Raw genomic sequence first — 25245 nt, 5'->3', positions numbered from 1 at the left:
GGACTGCTAAGATTGAACTCTTTTCCACCAATCACATCACCAAATTTGCACTTTTTCAATCCGGGGGAGGCACAAGTTCAAGTTTCCTACACAATGTTTTCTTGATACCCTAGAAGAAGGACTGCTTCTACTGACTTTCTTAGTACTTTTGTTAGGACTCTGGGTAAGGCAGGGTGCAACATCTGTGATTCTGATAGCCCCTGAATCAGCCAGACAGTTTTCATTCTCAGACTTGTTTTGTCTATCAATATGGCTCTCAATTTCCTCAGCTGACCTGCTCCATCTTATCTCTGAGTTCTGGACAAATTTTTCACCAGGATTTTTCACCTATGCTTGACTGCCCCGATATAGATTGGCTAAGCAACATGGACAAAAGTTGCCCTTCAAAAGTCAAAGCAGACTTCCATAAGAACAATATACGAGTCCAGTGGAAAAGATGTTCTCTGTGCCTTGGAACAGCACCTTAACCCACTAAAAGAGCTGGCTGAGGAGATCTTTAGCCTGCTGATAATTTTTAATAAATCATGTAATACCAGGGAAATTCCAGAAGACTGAAAAGCAGTTAATGTACCAATATTCAAAAAGGCGAGTTAGACCAGTTAGCTTGACATCAGTTCTGGGCAAATTAATGGAAAAACTGGTGTGGATTCAATTAATAAAGAATTAAAGGATAGGACTATAGTTAAACCATTCAATATGGTTTTATGGAAAATAAGTCTAGTCAAACAAACCTGATTTAATTTTTTGAGATGACAAGTTTGGTTGATGTAAAAGACTTAGGTTTTTGAAAGGCATTTGACTAAATACCACATGGCATTGTGATGAATAAATTATCACTATACAGTATCAATAAAGCATATGTTAAGTGGATAAAGAAATGGGTAGCTCACATCTCAAAAAGTAGCTGTCAATGAGGAATCATTGTTGAATGAGGATGTTTCTAGTGGGATTTCACAGGAATCAATACTAGGGCCAATGCTTTTCAACGTTTTCATTGATTTAGAAATAAAATCACTGCTGATTAAAATTTGCAGATGACCAACAGATTGGCAGAATGGTAAATAATGGTGAGACCGGGGCAGTCATGCAGAGCAATCTGGATTGCTTAATAACCTGAGGCCATAAAAAGAAATTTTTTTACTACCGAGTTATATTTAGGAACAAGGAATTGGGGCCACAGCTACAGTATGGGGAACCGTATCCTGGAAAACAGTGACTCATCAAGCCCTGGGATCGCTACCCCTTCCTGCTTCTCCACGTGGGCACCAATGATACTGCCAAGAATGACCTTGAGCGGATCACTGCGGACTATGTGGCTCTAGGAAGAAGAATAAAGGAGTTGGAGGCGCAAGTGGTGTTCTCGTCCATCCTCCCCGTGGAAGGAAAAGGCCTAGGTAGGGAGCGTCGAATCGTGGAAGTCAACGAATGGCTACGCAGATGGTGTCGGAGAGAAGGCTTTGGTTTCTTTGACCATGGGATGGTGTTCCATGAAGGAGGAGTGCTGGGTAGAGACGGGCTCCATCTTACAAAGAGAGGGAAGAGCATCTTTGCCAGCAGGCTGGCTAACCTAGTGAGGAGGGCTTTAAACTAGGTTCACCGGGGGAAGGAGACCAAAGCCCTGAGGTAAGTGGGAAAGCGGGATACCGGGAGGAAGCACAGGCAGCAATGTCTGTGAGGGGAGGGCTCCTGCCTCATACTGGCAATGAGGGGCGATCAACAGGTTATCTCAAGTGCTTATATACAAATGCACAAAGCCTTGGAAACAAGCAGGGAGAACTGGAGGTCCTGGTGATGTCAAGGAACTATGACGTGATCGGAATAACAGAGACTTGGTGGGATAACTCGTATGACTGGAGTACTGTCATGGATGGTTATAAACTGTTCAGGAAGGACAGGCAGGGCAGAAAAGGTGGGGGAGTAGCACTGTATGTAAGGGAGCAGTATGACTGCTCAGAGCTCCGGTACGAAACTGCAGAAAAACCTGAGTGTCTCTGGATTAAGTTTAGAAGTGTGTGCAACAAGAGTGATGTAGTGGTGGGAGTCTGCTATAGACCACCGGACCAGGGGGATGAGGTGGATGAGGCTTTCTTCCGGCAGCTCACGGAAGCTACTAGATAGCATGCCCTGATTCTCATGGGTGACTTTAATTTTCCTGATATCTGCTGGGAGAGCAATACAGCGGTGCATAGACAATCCAGGAAGTTTTTGGAAAGCGTAGGGGACAATTTCCTGGCGCAAGTGCTAGAGGAGCCAACTAGGGGGGGTGCTTTTCTTGACCTGCTGCTCACAAACCGGGTAGAATTAGTGGGGGAAGCAAAAGTGGATGGGAATCTGGGAGGCAGTGACCATGAGTTGGTTGAGTTCAGGATCCTGACGCAGGGAACAAAGGTAAGCAGCAGGATACGGACCCTGGACTTCAGGAAAGCAGACTTCGACTCCCTCAGGGAACGGATGGCCAGGATCCCCTGGGGGACTAACTTGAAGGGGAAAGGAGTCCAGGAGAGCTGGCTGTATTTCAAGGAATCCCTGTTGAGGTTACAGGGACAAACCATCCCGATGAGTCGAAAGAATAGTAAATATGGCAGGCGACCAACTTGGCTTAATGGTGAAATCCTAGCGGATCTTAAACATAAAAAAGAAGCTTACAAGAAGTGGAAGGTTGGACATATGACCAGGGAAGAGTATAAAAATATTGCTCGGGCATGTAGGAATGTTATCAGGAGGGCCAAATCGCACCTGGAGCTGCAGCTAGCCAGAGATGTCAAGAGTAACAAGAAGGGTTTCTTCAGGTATGTTGGCAACAAGAAGAAAGCCAAGGAATGTGTGGGCCCCTTACTGAATGAGGGAGGCAACCTAGTGACAGAGGATGTGGAAAAAGCTAATGTACTCAATGCTTTTTTTGCCTCTGTTTTCACTAACAAGGTCAGCTCCCAGACTGCTGCGCTGGGCATCACAAAATGCGGAAGAGATGGCCAGCCCTCTGTGGAGATAGAGGCGGTTAGGGACTATTTAGAAAAGCTGGACGTGCACAAGTCCATGGGGCCGGACGAGTTGCATCCGAGAGTGCTGAAGGAATTGGCGGCTGTGATTGCAGAGCCACTGGCCATTATCTTTGAAAACTCGTGGCGAACCGGGGAAGTCCCGGATGACTGGAAAAAGGCTAATGTAGTGCCAATCTTTAAAAAAGGGAAGAAGGAAGATCCTGGGAACTACAGGCCAGTCAGCCTCACCTCAGTCCCTGGAAAAATCATGGAGCAGGTCCTCAAAGAATCAATCCTGAAGCACTTGCATGAGAGGAAAGTGATCAGGAACAGCCAGCATGGATTCACCAAGGGAAGGTCATGCCTGACTAATCTAATCGCCTTTTATGATGAGATTACTGGTTCTGTGGATGAAGGGAAAGCAGTGGATGTATTGTTTCTTGACTTTAGCAAAGCTTTTGACACGGTCTCCCATAGTATTCTTGTCAGCAAGTTAAGGAAGTATGGGCTGGATGAATGCACTATAAGGTGGGTAGAAAGCTGGCTAAATTGTCGGGCTCAACGTGTAGTGATCAATGGCTCCATGTCTAGTTGGCAGCCGGTATCAAGTGGAGTGCCCCAAGGGTCGGTCCTGGGGCCAGTTTTATTCAATATCTTCATAAATGATCTGGAGGATGGTGTGGATTGCACTCTCAGCAAATTTGCGGATGATACTAAACTGGGAGGAGTGGTAGATACGCTGGAGGGGAGGGATAGGATACAGAAGGACCTAGACCAATTGGAAGATTGGGCCAAAAGGAATCTGATGAGGTTCAATAAGGATAAGTGCAGGGTCCTGCACTTAGGACGGAAGAACCCAATGCACAGCTACAGACTAGGGACCGAATGGCTAGGCAGCAGTTCTGCAGAAAAGGACCTAGGGGTGACAGTGGACGAGAAGCTGGATATGAGTCAGCAGTGTGCCCTTGTTGCCAAGAAGGCCAATGGCATTTTGGGATGTATAAGTAGGGGCATAGCGAGCAGATCGAGGGACGTGATCGTTCCCCTCTATTCGACATTGGTGAGGCCTCATCTGGAGTATTGTGTCCAGTTTTGGGCCCCACACTTCAAGAAGGATGTGGATAAATTGGAGAGAGTCCAGCGAAGGGCAACAAAAATGATTAGGGGACTGGAACACATGAGTTATGAGGAGAGGCTGAGGGAGCTGGGATTGTTTAGCCTGCAGAAGAGAAGAATGAGGGGGGATTTGATAGCTGCTTTCAACTACCTGAAAGGGGGTTCCAAAGAGGATGGCTCTAGACTGTTCTCAATGGTAGCAGATGACAGAACGAGGAGTAATGGTCTCAAGTTGCAGTGGGGGAGGTTTAGATTGGATATTAGGAAAAACTTTTTCACTAAGAGGGTGGTGAAACACTGGAATGCGTTACCTAGGGAGGTGGTAGAATCTCCTTCCTTAGAGGTTTTTAAGGTCAGGCTTGACAAAGCCCTGGCTGGGATGATTTAACTGGGAATTGGTCCTGCTTTGAGCAGGGGGTTGGACTAGATGACCTTCTGGGGTCCCTTCCAACCCTGATATTCTATGATTCTATGACTATGAAAAGGATTTAGGGGTCATAGTGGACATGTAACTCAACACTTTCCCAATGTGATTCTGTGTCAAAAATGGCTAATGTGTGTATAAACTGGGGAGTAGTGAGTAGGAGTAGGGATATGAATTTTTACCTTTATATATGGTATGGCTAGACCAATTGTGGAATACTGCATACAGTTCTGGTGTCTGTGATTTTAAAAGGGTGTTGAAACTTTGAAAAGGGTACAGAAAAGAACCACAAAGTGATTTGAGGGCTGCAGAACAATGCCTTACAGCGGGGGTGCCCAACCTACGGCCTACATGGCCCACCAGAGCATTTTGATAAGACCTGCAGCCTGCTTCAACACAGTATATTAACAGCCACTTCATTAGCATTTGTCGTCATGTTTACATCATTTTAATTTACATAAGTGGGGATTTAACTGGGAATTGGTCCTGCTTCGAGCAGGGGGTTGGGCTAGATGACCTTCTGGGGTCCCTTCCAACCCTGATATTCTATGATTCTAAGTGTGTAACTGGACAATACTGTACATAGAAACAACCTACCTAAATACATACGAAGCAAGTTGAACTTAAATATAAGTCAATGAACTTAAAATATAAGTCAGTACAGGTGACTTTAAATCTTATTAAAATATGTGGAATCTGTTTGGCCCACACAAGGTTATACTTAGGTTTATGTGGCCCTCCTATGTAATAAGGTTGGGCACAGGAAGAGACTTTGGGAGCTCAGTCACTTTAGCTTATCAAGAAGATTAGAAGGTGACTTAATTATGATATATAAATTCCTTCACAGGAGAAAATACTGGCTTACTAAAGGTGATTTTAATCTAGCCCAGAAAATCAAATAGATGATGTGTTGCCTATGAGGAGAACTGCTTAATGGAGACTTGTAAAGTAGCAATATGAAGTTCCAAACACCTTTACCAAGCCAGGTTTGGGGTGTGCCTTGTGAATTACTGCACAACAGAAGAAATCCTGCTTTCCAGTAGGATTGTGAGGGGGATCTCAATGAGGGAGATGCTTACAGAGATTCTCCTCTCTTAAGTCACAGGAGGAAATGTTCTGGCACATGGGTGATCAAACATAACTATTTTGCTGCCCCAAAAAAGTAAGTGTGCATTAAACGGTACAGTCAAATTCCTATTTTAGAATCACATTCACATAAAGTTTCCTGTTACAAATAAGGTCTTGGTCTATTACAAGTCCATTTAAAAAATCTAGTTTAATTTTCATTTTTCATTTAACTCTTTGCATTTCTCTCAGGTAATGAAAATGGATCAAGGATTTGCTTTAATTTTACATTGAAATATAACAATATAAGCCAATCAAAAAGAGTCGTTATTTGCTTGTAACAAAGACTGCTGTTCAAAGGATGGCCATGATATAACATGAATTTATTTAGCTTAACAAAGAAAAGATTTAAGGGTGACTTAATTACAGTCTGTAAGTACCTACAGGGGGAACAAATATTTAATAATGGGCTTTTCAGTCTAGCAGTGAAAAGTATAATGCTAGAAATTGAGGCAACACAAATTCAGACTGGAAATAAGGCGTAAAAATTTAATTAACCATTGGAACAATTAACCCAGGTCATGGTGGATTCTCCCTCACTGACCATTTTTAAATCAAAGATTAGATGTTGTCTCTCAAAGCTATGCTCTCGGAATTATTTTGGGGAAGTTCTGTGGCCTGTTATACAGGAGGTCAGACTAGATGATCACAGTGGTCCCTTCTGTCCTTGAATATTTCATATATTCATAGATTTTTAAAGCAGTTCTATGCAAAATTTGTGTTTTTTCTTTTCAGCTTTAATAAAATATATACGACCGGTATTTGTGTCTCGGTCAGACCAGGATTCTCGCAGAAAAACTGTTGAAGAGATAAAGAGACGTGCTCAATCTGATGGCAAATGGCCACAGGTATGGTATAACCTCTTTTATGTGATATTTGACATTTGTTGGTTTTGAGAAACAAATTTTAGTCTTTTTTTCTCCATAGAGGAAACGCTAGACCAGTGGTTCTTAACCTGGGGTGCACGCACCCCCTGGGGGTGTGAGATACCCTTTCTGGGGATGTGAGGCCAGATTTTTTTTAGAAGGTAAATCTTCGAAAACACAAATTGAGCACAGGCACATAAGTACAACTATTTTGTTTCGTCAAACCTATATATTTATTAACATACTTTTTTTTAACAATTACTGAAATATACAAACAAAAATATATCTAGGTTTAAAGAACTGACCTACTTCAACAATTTTTGATAAGGGGTGTGAGAACATATTTTGATTTTTGATAAGGGGTACGAGAACATATTTTGAGTGTAAATACACTAGATTAGATAAAACAAGTTTAACTAAAAAGAGATTTTGGGAGTACAAGTGATGAGGCATTAAAGTCAGAAATGGTTACAAGAAAAATAAAGATAAAACTTAACTAGTGCCTTATTTAACAAACTACACTAAGCAAAGTTTATTTCACCACATACTCTCAGCAGTCTCACTGACCAAGCTTCTTAGGTCAGTGTTACCAGATTTGTCCATTACCTTGGGGTACGCTCATTTCTTAGGGTTACTCTTCTGGGGGTAGGAGAGGAGGTTCTGTAATTCTGTCAGTGTACTGCTTGTGTCACGTGTTTTCATATGGAGCTCTACTTCTCCCTTCTGCAAGTTCCCTCCCAAAGGAGCTGTCCTGCAGGATCTAGGTTCCCCAGGGCTGGGTTCCTCCCGCCCAGGAATCACAGACACACACACACACACCATGTCCGTTAGCATGTGTGTGGTCCTCTGAGCGGACCGGGTCAGTCAGCACTCCCAAGCTTTCACCTTATATGCCCTTGGACTCAGAAGGCTGGGTCGAACAGCACTTCCAAGCTGCCACCCTCATATGCCACGGCCACCACACCAGAATAGAATATGCCTGAGCAGACTGGGTTGAGCAGCACTTTCAGGCTGCCACCCTTATCTGCCCCTGGACTCAGCAGGCTGGGTCGAGCAGCACGTTTAAGATGCCATCCTCCTATGCCACAGGTTCAGTACGTTCCTGTCCCCACTTTCACGTTACAGCTGTTCTGGTAGTAACCCACTTGATGAGCAAACCCCACAGGATTTTTGGGCACTACACGGATCTTTAGCTTAGGTAAGACGTTGCTGTAGAGCAAATGGGGAAGCCAAAAACACGAGGGAGGGAGGGAGGGAAGCAATCAGCTTAACCATAAAAGTTATTTATTGCCTGGTAATAACCATACAAGGAGTGCCAAGCAAACAAAACAGTTACAATATTAAATCTAGCTTAAATTTGATTACAAAATTCAGGTTTAGAAAACGATACCTGATCACCCTAGTCAGGGTTAGAAAGCTATACCTAGAGTAGGAAAAAAAACAAAAACAGAGAGAGAGAGAGAGAAGGAGGGAGAGTTGGGGTCTCACCACTCCGTGAAGCTTGAACTGGTCGGGGTTCCCAGGTGGTGGTGGTAGCTGAGGGTCTGGAGTGCTGGAGATAGGCAGAGCCCCCAGCACGATCATTCAGGAGAAGATACAGTCCCAATGGAACTGATTCAGATTTTGGATCCAGGCATCAGAACCCTTACTTGAGCGTGAGTAGTGATTTTTGTAGGGAAACAACAGTGGTTCAAGGGAGAACACTAGATTTGTTTATGGGTAAACTGATGGTTCAGAGGAGTATACCAAAGTCATTTTGTTCAGGCTAGACAATAGGAACTGATCATTCCTGGCTATGGGCGGTGTTCCTTCGAGGGAGTTCACAATACAATTAGGCAGCTTCAGTATTTTGGATACAAATAAAGGATTTATTACTAGATTTGGTGTGATAACTACTGAGCTGGGTGTGTGCAGGCGTGTGTTCATTAACATCTGGAGCAAAGATCCTCCATCATGCAGTGCTTCCCTGCTTTTCTGGTCCCAGAGTTCAGTGCGGTTCTTGCCTTGGAACCTCTGTTCTCCATTTTGTATGCTAATGGAGATGCCTCCCTGTCCCATCTTTGATGCAAATAAGGCTAGGAGAGTTGCCTTAATCCTGTCACCCTTGTCCGGAGGGGTTTAGGTGTGTCTCCCACTCTTTACAAGTCTTTCTTCTGGTCAGTTTTGGCTCAAGCAGAGGCTGGGGTGGGGCGTCCTTCATGAGTCCGACAGGCTGAATACTGCGCCCTGGTACCCCAAGAACACGTCGCTGACAGGTAACATCAGGACCCCTTCTCCAGTTCAGTAGCTGCTTCCTTTGTTCCTTTTGGTGTAGTGAATCGATGGACAGATTCCTACATGCTCTGAATACTGAAGTAGTTATCAGTGTTGACATTTAAAGTATTGTTGCAAAGTTAGCACCTGTGGAAATGAATGTAACAGTTACATCTGAGAACCATTGGTTGTGCTATGCTCTCTTCAAACTCAAGCAGGCCTCTCTCCATCAGTTACACCTGGTTAGTGTGTTTTTTAAAATGAAACTGAGAATCTGGAAAATAGTTTGGTGGTCTGTTCCCCCTGTTCTCCCACCAACTAGTCCTTCATGCTGCCCTGTGCCGTGGAAAACACTGGTTTAAAGAATAAATAAAATATCCTATTCCACAGTTTGTGCCAGATTCTATGCATCTGAAAGTCTTCGTGACTTCAAAAGACCATGCTATCATTTAAACATTTTCTTTAATTTGCTTACTTTTTCTTAAATTACTATAATTCAAATGTGAGGAGTTTTAATATTGGTTTTGAAAAGATGTAAATACAACAAATATTCTGTAACAGTAAATTTTGTTTTTGCTTCAAGATAATGATATTCCCAGAAGGAACTTGCACAAACCGATCTTGTCTAATTACCTTCAAGCCTGGTAGGTATGAAGCATATCTTTCTTTATAGAATGTTCTCATATTGCATGATTTTTAAAATATATTGGTTGCCATTGTAAACGGTTTGCTGTTATAGAATTTGAATAAAAAAACTGCTAATGAGGTGTGGTTGAAGTGGAAGTTTTTGATCCTATAGATGGACTCTAGTTTTATCGTTACACAAAACGTACATCTAATTAAATTATCATTTTTGACTGTTTTCTGGAATGTGTATAAGAATCTGAAAGACAAGTGTTTCTCCGACTGAATTTTTGCATTCCCTATGATGGTGAAGTGGTCTTAGCACCCCTCTGAAACATAGTCTAAGGATTCAATGCACATCTGTAACTATTTGAGGCTACTACAATACTTGCTTCTGGGCAGTCTGTAGTTGACTCTCCTCTTCCCATTGGATGCCACACTTGTTCTTCAGCGGCGGTGCCCTCTAGCCAGGCCTATGCTAAGACTTTTGGCAGTATAGTAATGTCAGTTAAGGGGACTCCCCCCTACCCCTTACCCTTTAGCCCTGGTCAACATTTCTGTACTCCCAAAAGCCCTACTGTAAACACAGTTATAGTAGTACAAAAGTGCTTTTGCTGGTATAGCTTATTTGGCATAGTTTGTCAACTCAGTATAAGCTATACCAGCAAAAGCACTTCTATACTAATATAAATGTGAGTATATTAGGAGGTGTTGCTGGCTCTCCTGCTCCCCATTGCACTCTAGACCACCCAGAAACCTGCTACCAGATCCCTTTACTGCCTCAAGTTCCTATTGTACCCACACTTCCAGTTTCCCACTGATCCAGCCCATTCTGCTCTCCACCCCCACTGCAAATGTACTCAACCTCCCTATTTCCCCTGGCCCTAGCTGTCTTAGTCTCCACTCCCTTCACCCACTTCCTCTGAAATCTTATTGCCTCTGACTTTTCCACTTGTTTCTTGGTGCCATAAGTCCTTTTCAAAGTTATTGCTTTGCAGAATACATTTCCCCATTCTGTATGGCCTACATTCTTTGTTCCTAGCTGGGTGACCTTCCAGATGCATTTTAATACAGGCAAATGGTTCATATGAGCTGTTCTTGCCAGGCACTCCAGATTACTCTGTGTAAGTGGTAAATGACAACAGATCACCTGACAGATCTTTATCTGCAAACTTTACTGGTAGAGATTGTATATGTTCTTCCTGATCACTGGTAGACATTAAATACCACTGAGACAAGAACAGATTGTGCTTGACTCCCCTCAAAGCACCTTAAGTTGGTGGTGGTAGATCCACATTAACAATTACATTTTGTACAATAGTTTCTAATATTTCGTTATTTATTATAGAGTGCTATTTTTCATCAGAATGTATTGTAGTACAAAGTCAAATGCCCTACAGAAGTTTATGTCCACATAGTTACCTTTATCAACAAAACTGGTAACTTCATAAAAATATATCAAATTTGTTTGCGAGACTTTTTTACGAGATACTTGACTATCAGATCTTTACCAAATTCACATCTGACAATAACTGTTAAAAGGCAGAAACAACAAATATATATAAAAAATCAACAATCCTGACCATGAGTCAAATTAAGGCTGTAATAAAATGTGTCTTCATAATTGATTGTTTTATGTAGGTTTTGGTGGATTTTGAATGTCTATATTTCCATTCTTGTAAATGCTTGTTTCTTCTAAATAAGATAGGTATATACACTGTCAATTACCAACACTGTCTTTTTTTTAAATGACTTTTTCTGTGGAATATTGGTATATATTTTGCTACTTCCAGATCTTGTATTCTTTCCACTAACATGTTATGAATTTGTGCTACTATATACACCAGACTAACCATGTAACCAGTAGTCACATAATCTTTTTTGATAATGAGTAATTTATTTGACAATAAGAAAATATGCCAAAGAGTAATGATGTGTAATGTGTGCTTTCCAGGAGCATTTATTCCTGGAGTTCCTGTCCAGCCAGTAGTTTTACGTTATCCGAACAAATTGGTAAGTTCAGCTTGCTCTGCAGATTAATGGTTACTTTTTGTTACTTTTTTGGACCTAACATTGCCAGCCCCACTAGTTGGAACTAGGAACAATTAGAAAAGAGAAACTGTCCACAGATTGTAGGAGGGAATGTACAGACCATTGGACACTTGGGCAATGAATGTATGGATGAGTAAAGCAAAATGGCCAAGAAAAAGTGTTTAGTCCACCGGGTCATTTTCAGTTCATTTATTATGCTTTTCTGGGATGATGGGTAAACATCCTGCCCATAAAAAGACAAAAAGGAAGGGACTGTAGGCCTTGCAGGAGCCCTAGGCATAACTAGCTGTGTGAACCAAAGATTGTGAAGCAGAGTAGGACTGGCCTTAGCAGAATAGTAACTCACTTGGTGTCTGCTAACCAAGTAAGCACGTTCCTGACTGGAGAGGATGGTACAAAAAGACACAGATCTCTCAAGTAACTATTTAAAAGCATTCATAAGAGATGATACAAGAATGCACTGACCCCTTGTAAAGATAAGGAGGGGATGACAGGATATGGATAGGGATCTTTTTTTCGAGCTCAGGTGTATGAGGATTAGGGTGGTAACTAACACCAACTGGAGTATAGTAGCTAACTTGTTTGTATCAATGTAGAAAAGGAGAAATGATACGAGGGGAATCTTTGTGCTAGTCTAGGAGACAGGATCCTGGTATTCTGATTGAACTGGTATCATTGTTGCAGGCATACATGTGTTAGTGTACCTGTAGCTCCTATGAGGCACTTGTACTGTGCTTTGTCAACAATAAACCTGGCTGAGCGCCTTTGCCACTGAACCGAACCTTGTGGTCTTTCTTTATGAAGAATGTCAAGGGTTGTTCAATCAGCAAGCTGCACTCTCTGGTAGTGCAGCTAACACTGCAGCTCCAAGGACAACAGCACTAGTAACAATAACTTAGCAGCCTTAACAACACTCCACAACACTAATTCCACCTGCTTTTCTCATGTATTCCTTTCATGCTCCTTCATATTCTGCTGCATGATAATTTCCTTTGTTTCCCTCATCTTTACTTAAAGCCACGACAACAGTTTTGCTTATTCGATTGCTTTGCAGATTTCCATGGCTTGTTCTCCAGTCAACTAACAATTTCTGCATAAATATGTGCTTTCTCATCTCTGTAGCCTACCACCAGCCTGTCTCTTACCAGGAACTCCTCAAAGGGGCCTTAAAATGGCAAGACTGGCTCTTGAGCATTGAGCTTGTGACACATTCTTCAATACAGTAACTCCCCACTTAACGTCCTCTCGCTTAATGTTGTTTCAATCTTACGTCCCTGCTCAATTACAGAACATTAAATTAATTTAAAGTTGTGCAATGCTTCGCTATAACGTCGTTTTGGCTGCCTGCTTTGTCCACAGCTGGCAGCCCCGCATCAGCTCCCCTACGCCCCCCCACCCCACACAGCGCCTCCTGCCCGCCAGCAGACTCCGCGGATCAGCGCCTCCCCCCTCCTCCTACCGCCTCCTGCCTGCGGAAATCAGCTGGCTTGCAGTGTTCAGGAGGGAGGAGGAAGGAGTGAGGACTCGGAACACAGGCTCCCCCTCCCTCCCCTGCCTCTTTAACGCCGCAAATCAGCTTGCTGCGGGCAGGAGTCAGGGAAGGGAGGGGCAAGGCTGCACACCAAGTCCTCGCTCCTCCCCCCTCCCTCCTGCCCCCTGAACGCCACAAGCCAGCTGATTGCCGTGGGCAGGAGCGAGGACATGGTGTGCCTCTCCCCTGCCTCTTGCCCACGGCAATCACCTGGCTTGCAGCACTGAGGAGGGAGGGAGGGGGAGCCTGCGCACCATGTCCATGCTCTTCCCACTGCCTCCTGAACACCGCAAGCCAGCTGATTGCCGGAGGCAGAGGAAGGAGGGGGGAGGAGCAAGGACACAGCGTGCGGAGTAAAGGGGGATGAGGGGGGGAAGAAGAGGCGGGTTAAGGGTGGGGAAGGGGTCGAGTGGGCGGGATGAGGGTGAGCCCCTTGCCCCAGTGCTTGCAGAGTAGGGGAAGCTGCTGCTGCTGTGCAACATGCTTCTCCTAGCTTACAGCACCTTCAGCCTCTTTGCCTGTCTCATTGTCTCCAGTGCCAGTGGGCTGTGCCTGTGTGGGGTAAGGCCGGGGCACCTCCCAACTATAGTACTGTACTGTATGGCAAAAAATAATGTCCCTGGAACCTAACCCCGCCCCCCCAACGCATTTATATTCATTCTTATGGGCAAATTGGATTTGCTTAACATCGTTTCACTTAAAGTTGCATTTTTCAGGAACATAATTACAATGTTAAGTGAGGAGTTACTGTACTTTCTTGTTTCTTTTGCACTCTTGTGTGGAAGAGGAATCTTTCTGGATACACAAGCTTCAACCTGTGCTATGACCCTATCATAATTAGTGCTGTCCATGAGTGAGAGCTGGAAGCTATTATAAATACATATTTAGAGCATCTATACCAGCCAGATAACATCACTTTTCTGGCACTACTCGTTGTCTGTGTTTACATAACAGGGTAGTGAGAGCCTATTATAAGCTTCAGCCAGTCTGTCTCATGCAGCGCGGAACCCCGCCTTCCAAAATACAGACTGATCATTGGTCTTTGCAGCCACTGCCCATATCCTTACTCAGTAATGATAGCCAATCCACAGGTGCGGCGGAATGCCTACATAAGTTACAACTGTTTGAGGTGACTTTTGGGTTGAGAGTTTTTTGCCCAGGAATGTTAACAGATGCAACAAACTGCTAGAATTTCCCAGGTCAGAGAGGTCATATCAGCTGCTTAAAGTGGTGGCTAGAATACTGAGTTGAATCCATTACCTAATGATATCACTGCCCAGAAAAGAGATACTATGAAATTACCCACTTTTGAGAACTGATTGTCCTATTTGCTAGTCAAATAGTGGCAATCTAGGCAGGAGGCTTAATTTCTCTGGTATCTACAGGACTGTGGTTGCTGTTGTAGGCCATAGGTGTACTCTCTGATTTGAAAGATTCAGGCAAACACTCAGAAGCTTGAGGGAGGGTGCCTGAAAAGGAAGGACTCCTACAAAAGAAACCCACACTTAATAGGTCTGCACTCCCAAGGTACTTTAGCCGCACCAGGATCACCAGTAGCAACCCTTCTAACAATGGAAGATTACAATTGGTTGTTGGAAGTTGCCACATCACCCTAGAAGTAGGGTGAGTCTTAAGTCACATTCCAGCATTGGCTGTGGTGGAAAGTGCCCCTTTTTCTTTGAATATAACATATTTTTGTTTTTATCGAGATCAGAAACAATTTAAACTCAGGATTTAACTTCAGCCATTATAGTCAATTCACTGTTTCTTTTTCTTGGCTCCTGACCTTTCAGATTCATTTAAGTATATTTAAACTTTGATTTTTGTGTTTTTGTACCTGCTACTTTCTTTTATTCTGTTTCTGTTTTAAGAAATGATGAAGGTATTAAAGCAAGATTTTGACATTATCCATAACTTTCAAGATCCTGGGACTCTTAATCTTATTGATTCTAAATTGAGTTTGGGTACCTAGCATCAAATTTAGAAATACACAGTTAAGAGGGAGTAGTGCTTAAACTACTATCTGTCTGATATTTCCTTTTTGAAAACTAAACTCCTTATCTTTCTTCCAAAACCTCTTTACTCCTCCATTTTCCGTTGGTATCTTATTATACCCATCTACCTAGTTGCTCAAGCCAGTAATCTGGAAGTCATTGTAAACTCCTCCCCCTCCCTTACACCGCAAAATTCAGGTCTTTGCCAAATCTTGCATTTTCTTCCTCCAGCATTTCTAAGCTTCTCACCTCTTCCCCCTCCTCCCCCCCCCCCCCCCCCACACAATTAAAACTCATTTTTTATAGGCCCTCAATCTTCCCTTTTGGCTGCTGTCCCCTTCTCCTTTCTTGCCTCCTTGACACCAATGTTGTTACCCTCTTCCAATTCCTGTCCATTCAGAACATGGGCACTAAGAAAACCTTCCTCACTTGATCTAAATATTGCATCTCACCATTATTCGTTTCTTCACTGGATCAAGTTTGTTTCTTGATCTCCTCTTCTAGGCCCTGCATAACTATCCCTTCCTACTTTCTACCCCATCTCTTATGTTATGTTTCACTCCTTTTACTCCAGCCTTGATACCGAGCTTGTCCACTTCTTCCACAATAATTTCTGTGCTTTTTTCCAGGCTTCCACTTTTCTGAACTAGTCCACAAATGCAGTACCCTCTCCTGTTTCAAATACCTCTTAAAGTCCCACTTCTACTATAATGCCAACAAAAAGGTAGCCAGCTCATATTGGCAAGGTAGAGGTGCAATTGAGAATAGCTTTATTTCTGTGTGCCTTTACTGGCAATTCTCTTGTCACAGTCAGCGCAGACCTCCAACAAGATTAAGCTAATTAAGGAAGAATTTACAAGGCGGAGTCCATAGAGTAATCGTAATGTTTTCAGAGTAACAGCCGTGTTAGTCTGTATTCTCAAAAAGAAAAGGAGTACTTGTGGCACCTTAGAGACTAACCAATTTATTTGAGCATGAGCTATTACCAGCAGGAGAGTGAGTTTGTGTGTGTATGGGGGTGGGGGGGTGAGAAAACCTGGATTTGTGCTGGAAATGGCCCAACTTGATTATCATGCACATTGTAGGGAGAGTGGGCACTTTGGATAAGCTATTACCAGCAGGAGAGTGAGTTTGTGTGTGTGGTTTTTGGAGGGGGGTGAGGGAGTGAGAGAACCTGGATTTGTGCAGGAAATGGCCCACCTTGATTATCATACACATTGTGAAGAGAGTGGTCACTTTGGATGGGCTATTACCAGCAGGAGAGTGAGTTTGGGGGGGGGGGGGGGGCGAGAAAACCTGGATTTGTGCTGGAAATGGCCCAACTTGATGATCACTTTAGATAAGCTATTACCAGCAGGACAATGGGGTGGGAGGAGGTATTGTTTCATGGTCTCTGTGTGTATATAATGTCTTCTGCAGTTTCCATGGTATGCATCCGATGAAGTGAGCTATAGCTCATGAAAGCTCATGCTCAAATAAATTGGTTAGTCTCTAAGGTGCCACAAGTACTCCTTTTCTTTTTGTAATGTTTTCGGGGTTTTTTTGTGTACTGCATCTTCAATTTTCTATGGCTGTCTTTCTTCAGAGAAAAAGAAGTATTTTATGTTCAGGCCAATACAGAGTCAGAGGGAGAGCCAATGTAATCTCTCAAGACAGTACTTCTGTTCCTTTACTGTTTTGTTCTCTTAAGCAAAAGTTAAGGATGCTGCCTAAGTGTTTGCTTTTTGTATGTGAAAAATTTGTTAATCAGGGAAACGAATCTGCACTGTATTTATTTCTAAATATATTTTTCAGTGTTTTGTGTTTCGAGGGATTTCTGGGTCTGTAGGTGGGCTATAAATTGGATTATTTTGTGTGTAAAAGCTGGGCTTAACCAATATTTGTTTTGTAGCTTTTCAAAGGCAGATTGAAGTTCCTGTCTTAGTGGACTTACTTTAATATAAGATAGATTTTTAAAATAGTGGATTGTGGTTTCCATGAAAATTTAAAGCATGTACCATGCATTGTTCTGTGAAAGAGTAATTGAATTTGCAATGTGTCTTTTTTTGTTTGTAGGATACTATCACATGGACATGGCAAGGTCCAGGAGCGTAAGTCAATCCTATTTTATTCCTTTGTGCCGCAATTGCTTTCCTGAATTAGTTTGGTATTGTTATATGAAATGGTACAAGTGTGCTTTTAAATATTTTAGCTCTATTCTCACCCAGAAGAAGTCTGGAGATAGAGGGTTTTGTATAAGAAATTAATGACAGATTTTGAATCTTGTAGACCAAGAGGAAAAGTGAATTCTATGGAAAATGCCCTGCCATCAGCCTCCTCCTATATCTGAGCTATTAGCTGAGTGCCTTAATTGATCTTACCTGCTGTAATATAGCATCAAGATAAGAGTTGGTTTTTCAGGCAGCCAGAACTCTAATCATTTAAAGCTTTGTAGGTTTAAACCAGCACCTCAAATTGAATCAGAAACCAGTATGGGCTAAGGTGTAAGATGTTTTCTGGGAAAATATCTCTGAGTGGGCTGCCACACTCAGAACTTGTGAAAGTTTCTTCCAGACAGCTCTGTTCAATCAACATGGTACTTGACAAATGTCAAGCAAAGAAGACTCTACATTTGTCTGTCCCCCACCAGAAAAGGGTCTGTTCCATAAAGGCAAACAATCCATTCTGAATCCAGGCGGTCTGTGACTCCTGACAGTACAAAACATATAAAACTTTGCTACTGATTGGAGGTAACTCAGATTCACCAGGCTGTTCCTCATCTGCTTCAGTTCCTTGGTGAATCAGTGCCTTAGGGACTTCTGTAGCTGTAGTGGAAGACAAAATATTTTAGAACCCTACTCTCCAGGCAGCCAAATAATGGTTTAGTAGTTTCTCTGTGCCGTCTGAAACAGAACTGGTTCTGTTATGTTCCAAGGCTAGACTAATAAAACATCTTCTGCTTTTACACCCAACTTCAAAATAAAGGTGGGTAATAGTTTGTTGCACAAGTCAAAACAAAAAGTCTCAGCAACTTCTGACTTCTTTATTTAAACGACATAGGTGTTCATCATGACACTTTTTAAAGCAAATTTACTACTTTGTTAAAAGTATATAAATGTGGACTTGTTACATAATGAATGTCACTTTTTCTGCAGCTTCAGATTTCCCACTTTATTGCCTTGCTTTTAATATGCAACTTTGGAATAAACATTCTTAGACAGATGGTCACAGAAAGCAGTAAAAACACGTAAAGGTGCAATCCAAAAGTAGTTTTATTTTCTAAAGATGCATCTTACCTGAAAAACATAATGTTAGGTGAAGAGTTCAGCATGCTGTGTATTGCTTATTTGCTACATTCAAAACTTGTCTTTTTTTATTTTTTAAGGCTGGAAATTCTGTGGCTTACCTTGTGTCAGTTTCACAATTTTGTGGAAATTGAGGTTAGTATAAAAGCAGTACTGCTTTCTATTTTAGGCAATACCAAACTTCATTTCTTGTAGACTGTGTAAACATGATAAACTATTATTTCTGCAGCAAAACAGTGTAATTAAAATGTATAATCAGACTTAAAATGTTAACACTGCATTGCACGCAGACTGAATATAACTCACATTTTGCATAAATAGCTCTGTTGAAAGCTTGACTCACCAAGTTTCAGCAGAACTAGCCTTCCTCTGCACTTGCAAGATTAACCTCTTAATCACCATGTAGTTCTGTCTGCTAAGGGATGGTTATGCATAAAAATGCTTTCGAAGGGCATGTTAACATACTGGTAACTATTTATACCTTATTTTAGATGTTAGTATTGATGTGCAACTAAGGATTTTCTTCCGGAATAAAAGTAACTGCATACAATTTCTTCTCATCCAAACAAACTCTTACTTCATGCCACAAATATTAAAGTTGCACAGTTAAGCACACAAGAGTCAAGAAATGAAAAGTTAAGGTTTCCTGTACAACCTTAACTTTGTTCCCTTGTTTATTTTTACTACAATAGTCTTCTTTTACATGATCACATACTATTTTTCTCAAAAGATATAGTTTAATATACATTTTTCTATAGCATTGCTTATGTATTTTATAGCACTTTGTACTGTATTTCATTCTTGAATGCTTATACTATTTTGATTGTTATAATTGTCCAGGGTATCTTTGATTGTTTTATTTTAATGTTTTCTTCTCTCAGGTACATATTTTAATAACTTGCCAGCTGTTTCTCTCAGAATAACACAACCGTCCTTAGGTGCAGTAGATTCCTAGATTAAGGCCAGAAGGCACCATTGTGATCATCTAATCTAATAATTTAGCAGAGGAGATAAGGCAGTTAGTTTGCAGTTAACACTTACTATTGCTCTGTTACACAGTGTACCACTGGTTAAGTATAAGTTACTTTTAAAAACAATATATGGCATAAAGAGGGTAGTACACAGTAAAGTTGCTAAACAAATTTGTCTCAGGTCATAGAAACACTTGTACAATATCTTATTGGAGTATTTGCATGCAGTTAACTTTTGTGTTTCCTGATTTTTTTCAGTGCTTAACCATGTGTTCTTTAATGTTCTTAGCATAATTAAATTAATTTCCCAGACTTTTTATGAAAAAGTAAAAAGTAGTTCCCTTCCAGGGCTTCAGAATTCTGTTGGTTTACAAAAATTGGCAAATAAATCTGAAACTATTTAACTAGAAAGCACTGAATCTTTGTCCTATGCCATTCTTGTGCACCTCATAGAAAGGTGAGCTTAAAAGTTATGTGGCAGGGGATGACATTTTATTCTTTAAGGCACATTAGAGTGGAGCTCCCTCCTGTACACCTCCATAATCTGCGTAGGAACACTAACTCAGTTACTTTAACTTTACAACATCTACAGGCTATAAAGGGTCTGGTTCTGTTACCCTTTGTCATTCTTGGATAGTATCTTATGTTGCCCTTGGTCCAAATTTATGTTTGTGGTAAATTGAATGGAAAATCAATATTACTGTTTACACAGTTAATTGTTTCTCGGAGAAATTAAAGCCAGCGGAATCAGACTCTTGGTGTGCAGGAACCTTCTTTCAACCCCTGCTCACTTTATTATCTTGAACTTTATATGTTACATAAGGTGACCCAGGGATAACGACTTTTAAGTCAGTGGAATTCATTTAGATATATACAATTGTAATTGAGAAAAATATGCCTTTATGGGGTTCTGTACAGAGAGAAGGTCACACTCCCTGTCCCAAAGAAGGATTAATCATTTTATATTGGTGCACTTAACTTTGTGAACAGATTGAGAAGTTTTCCAGATTTCAAAATGGAATAATAATATTTAATCAGCTAGTGTTAAAAAGAAAGAAATAAAAAGAAAAGCTGAGACCCGAACAACCATCTCTTTGACAACTGGGTATTTGAAATAAAATGAAAAAAAATTCTGCTACTAATTGAGATAAAGTAACTTTTATAAAAAATATATTTCACAAGTAGACTGTTAAAGGTTTTTTAGTAAAATCTATATTTTTGTACATTTTGAACAAGTTTAAATAGAATCCATTCCAAATACATTTTAAAGTTCTCTACAGACATTATGCACTGGGTATCTATTCAAGGATGTTGGGCTTCCAGTGTAAGACAGCAAAGAACTCTTAGCTGTCAAAGGTATCTTGGTTCTCTAAATCAGTGTTTCTCAACCTTTTTGATACTAGGGACTGGCTTGCTGCCTTCCTAAATGGTGTCATGGAGATCTCAGGAACCCTCACTGGTCCATGAACCCATTGTTGGGAAACAATGCTCTAAATTACTGGTAGCTCAGACACATTTTAACTTGCCCCTGGAATATCCAGTGTTGCTCCAGTTTCCTCTTTGGCTGGCTAAGATTGCCAGCTTCCATTTGATACCTATCCAGAAAGTAGAAATGACTTGATAGGCTTCCAAAACAAATTATTGTCCCCTTGATATTAAATGGGGTTTAAGACCGCATAATCTGTTCAAATTACTCTACTCTCCCAGTGTATTCAACAGTTTAAAAAATGGAGTGGATTTTCAAGAGTTTAGCTTTGGTTTAACACTCCTCCCATTGAAATTAATCTGAGTTTTACCATGGACTTTAATAGAAGCAGAGGTAGGCCATTCTGAGTACATTTTAAAATGCATGGGATTTTGCCTCAAGCCCATGGGAGAGTTTGGTGCTTCAGATAGCTTTGGCTAGATGATAAATTGGCCAAACTTATTAAAGTAACTTCTTACTTAACATTGTCCCGGTTAACGTTGTTTCACTGTTACGTTGCTGATCTATTAGAGAACATGCTTGTTTAAAGTTGCACAATTCTCCCTTATAACGTTGTTGGGCAGCCGCCTGCTTTGTCCACTGCTTGCAGGAAGAGCAGCCCGTTGAAGCCAGCTGGTGGGGGCTTGGAACCAGGGTGGACCGGCAGTCCCCCTATCAGCTTCCCTAAGTTTCCCAACAGGCTATTAATTGCCGGGCAGTTCAAGTGTCCCTCCCCCCACTGCCATGTGCTGCTCCTGCCCTCTGCCTTGGAGCCGCTCCTGGGAGCCTCCTGCTTGCTGTGCAGACAGTGTGGGGGAAGAGGGGTGCTGATGTCAGGTCCCCCTCCCCCCGCTCCTGTACCCCATCTCCGACAGGGCTCAGAATGGAGGGAACTTGCTGGCAGCAGCTGCTGTCTCAACTTGCTGATCTACTTAAAAAGGCAGTGTACTAAGAGTGGGGTCAGCATACTTAAAGGGGCAATGTGCGTCTCTCTCGCATGCACGCGCACACACATACATGGTGTGTGTCTGTCTCTCACACATGCGCTCCCTGGCACTTTGGAAAGTGGAGGGAGTTGTGCACTCCATTGGGATAGTGTGGGTTCATCATCACATTCAGCCACTGCCATGCATTTATAGTGTCTCCACCCTCAATTTGTGCTGCCTTGTAGAGTGTGAGGCTACATTAACAACGTGTTAACCCTTGAGGGCTCAACCAAGTGCTAGTTCATCATTTAGCAGCAAGGCATTCCCTGGGAAATATCCCACTCTCTGACTCTACCACCTCAACCAAGTCTGGCAAAAAAAATTTCCCTGAAATTTTCCTAACTCCTCCATTTACATTAATTCTTATGGGGAAATTGGATTCACTTAACATCGTTTCACTTAAAGTAGCATTTTTCAAGAACATAACTACAACGTTAAGTGAGGAGTTACTGTACATAGCACCCACAAACTCTAATATTGGTTACTGAGACACTCATAGTGAAAGGTCTTGCTCATAAAGAGTCACGGTACTCTGTTGCAGACTACCAGACCTATTTAACTAAATAATTTAGTCATGTGGAATGTCTTCAGCAAAAATTTAGTGTTCAAAAAAGTTGCTTTAGCAAGTATAAGCTGGGCCTGGCCTGGCCCAAGATGTTGGATGGCCTTTGATGCAGGCAATACAATGGTGAAAGTTGTGATGCCCATAGATACTCATGTCTATTCACTTCAGTTTTTAGGAGATCCATATGCTTTTATGCAGCATTTTCCCTTGGCCTCCATATCTGATGCCTAGTTTGGGCAAGCTATCTTGCAGCCTTTTTTATATCTTTTAGAGGAAGTAAAGATGTTGTAATTCTTGTTAGCTAAAGATACTAGGCCAGATTCTTACAGCTAAACCACACAGAACACATGCCGGGGGGGGGATGGTAGTGCAAAGGATGTGTTCAGTTAATTTTTGTGTGTTCTGAACACCTTGCAATGTATTTGAGCGCTCTTGGGCTACTTTCACCATGCTGAGCTGCAATGGCCATGTGGGGAAGAAAACAGTGTAGGACGGAGGTAGCAGTCTGACTACTCTCTTCCCTTGCTACACTGGCAGAAGGGATAAGGGGGTTGTAGATTAAAAACTCCTAGATCATCTCTGGGCTATCAAAGGATCATCCTCATATTGGCCTGTTTATTCATATTGTGATTGTCTGATCTGCCGTTTTCTATAACTCAGGCCATAGGACTTGGTTGTATTAATTTCTGCTTCAAGTCCAATAGCTGTAGTATAACTACAGTATTTCTTTTGCAAAACTATCTAATCTTCATTTTAAAATTGCCAGCAGTGGAGACCTGGAGCTTACAAAGCTGTTCCACTGATTAATTGCCTTCCCTGTTAAAAAAAAAAACCAAACAAACAAAAAAAAAACCCAAAAATGAGCCTTATTTATCGTCTGAATTTTCCTGGCTTCAGCTTCCATCCATTGGTTCTTTTTATACCTTTGTCTGCTATATTGAAGAGTCTTCTGTTATCAAATATTTGTTCCTCAAGAAGGAACATATAGATTGTGATCAACTCACCCGTTAACCTTCTCTTTGATAGACTCAAGGGACTCAATCTATTTAGCTTATCACTCAAAGGCATGTTTTTCAATCTTTTAATCATTCTTCAGCTCTTCTCTGAACTCTTTCCATTTTTCAAAATCTTTCTTGAACTGTTGACAGAATTAGATATAAAATAACCTTTTGACCATTACTCAGTATTCCCTTTTGTAAACCGAAAGTTAGCATTAGCCCTTTTGGCCAAAGCATTGCACTGTGAGTTCATGTTCAGCTGATTATCTACTATGACCCCCGAGTCTTTTCAGAGTTGTTGCTTCCCAGGATAGTCTCTCTCCTCCTGCCATTGGCACTCACTGCCATTTGGGCAGAGGGCCCAAAGCTGAAGCCCAAGAACTTCAACCTCAGGTGGTGGGGCTCGGGCTTCAGCTTTGGCCCTGGGTGGTGGGGCTTGAGCTTTGGCTCCAGGCCCCAGGAAGTCTAATGCCAGCTCTGGTGACCCCATTAAAATGGGGGTCCCCACTTTGGGTCCCAAACCACAGTTTGAGAACTGCTGGCTAGGATTAATAGCAGGCTGACAGGCCTATATTTATCCAGATCTTCCTGTGTATCCATTTTAAATATTGGCACATTATTAGCTTTCTTTCAGTCCCCTGGAATTTTCCCAGTGTTCCAATAGTTACTGAACATCAACATTAATGATCCAAAGTGCAAGGGTGGATCTTGGGTGCAAGTTAGCTGGATCTGCTGATTTAAGTGTCTAACTTATTAGTGGCTGCTGTTTAATGTCAGACTTAATTACTATTAGAATGAAAAGTATTTCTTCATATGCTATATACAGTTGCTTCTGTCACTAATACAGAACAGAAATATTTATTGAACCCTTCTGACTTTTCTGCATTATGATTGACAATTCTACCATGTCTGTCTAGGAATGGACCAGCACCGTTGTTAAGATTCCTTTTTGGTTTTGATATACTTTACAATAAATAAATAAAACCTCCTTATTATCCTTAACTCTGCTTTCCATAAATTTCTCATTGTGTCCCTTTGCTGGTTTACACCAGCTTTAGTAACACATTATGTCAGAAGCCTCATTGGATTTGAGACTTTGACCCAGCAAATCACTGGCCTCCCACTCTCTTTAAAAGTTGAAATGTTATTCATACATCTGGATTTTTTGGTATAATTTTAATGTCTGAATTGACTGAAATTTAGGAGCCATTGCTTTCCACTGATAAAGGAATTGATTTAGAAGATTTTAGCAGGAGAAGAGGTACTAATGAATAGTAAGAAAACTGTAGGTTACAGCTACCAGTACCACAGAGATCCCAAAAAAACTTTGTGTGAGGAAAATGTATGGTTGACTGCACTGGTAGCTCAAGAATGAAATCCGGTGATATACCTTCAGAGCACAAGCATTAAAAGGGTACTTCGATCATAAATTGTGTTCCTCTGAAAGCAAGTAATTTTCTCATAAGTCACTTTAATATTCTTTTGTCATACTGTTAAATTTTCACTATTAGACACCTTTCGCAATCCAGATAAGTGAGGGATTGTCACCACCTGCCCTGCAACCTTGGGTGCCTCACAATGCTTTGATGATGTAGCTCCCAACCTGGGCCACTCACAGAAAGCCTGTTAGCATGCAGGTCACACACTGACTGTGTATAGCTGCAGCCCTGGTCCAGCAGCTCTGACCCCTAGCAGCCTGTCAGCAACACCACCGGTCACACTCTGGCTTCCACCAGCCTTGGTTACTACTTGCCGGTTGACCCCCAACACACTCCTAGTGCCAAATTTGTCCAACAATGAGAGTTCTTCACTATCCAGGCCACTCCTGGATACTTCAGATATTAAAGGTCAGTTGCCCTTGTAAAGGGTCAATATTCAACAGTTTGCCACTTTAACTGGAATTCCCAAACAGTTCAGTTTAAACACAGAATTGGATTGGTTTGGATTAAAAAATCTTAATTTATTATAAAAGAAGATAGGATTTGAAGTGAATTCAAGTATCAGGTATTA

At 41.6% G+C, this 25245-nt stretch overlaps 1 protein-coding gene across 2 annotated transcripts in view; it reads left to right on the top strand.

Moving 5' to 3' along the window:
* LPCAT1 (lysophosphatidylcholine acyltransferase 1) overlaps positions 1-25245 on the top strand; it is a 178638-nt gene that overhangs the window by 36970 nt on the left and 116423 nt on the right. For both annotated transcript variants that reach the window (XM_073332457.1, XM_073332458.1), the window contains exons 4-8: positions 6382-6494; positions 9349-9409; positions 11344-11402; positions 17022-17056; positions 18331-18385. In XM_073332457.1, the coding sequence (XP_073188558.1) occupies positions 6382-6494; positions 9349-9409; positions 11344-11402; positions 17022-17056; positions 18331-18385 (323 nt within the window). The remainder of the gene's footprint in view (positions 1-6381; positions 6495-9348; positions 9410-11343; positions 11403-17021; positions 17057-18330; positions 18386-25245) is intronic.

This window comes from Lepidochelys kempii, chromosome 2 (assembly GCF_965140265.1).
Source record: "Lepidochelys kempii isolate rLepKem1 chromosome 2, rLepKem1.hap2, whole genome shotgun sequence".
Lineage (NCBI taxonomy): Eukaryota > Metazoa > Chordata > Testudines > Cheloniidae > Lepidochelys > Lepidochelys kempii.
This window is presented reverse-complemented; position numbering and strand designations above follow the sequence as displayed.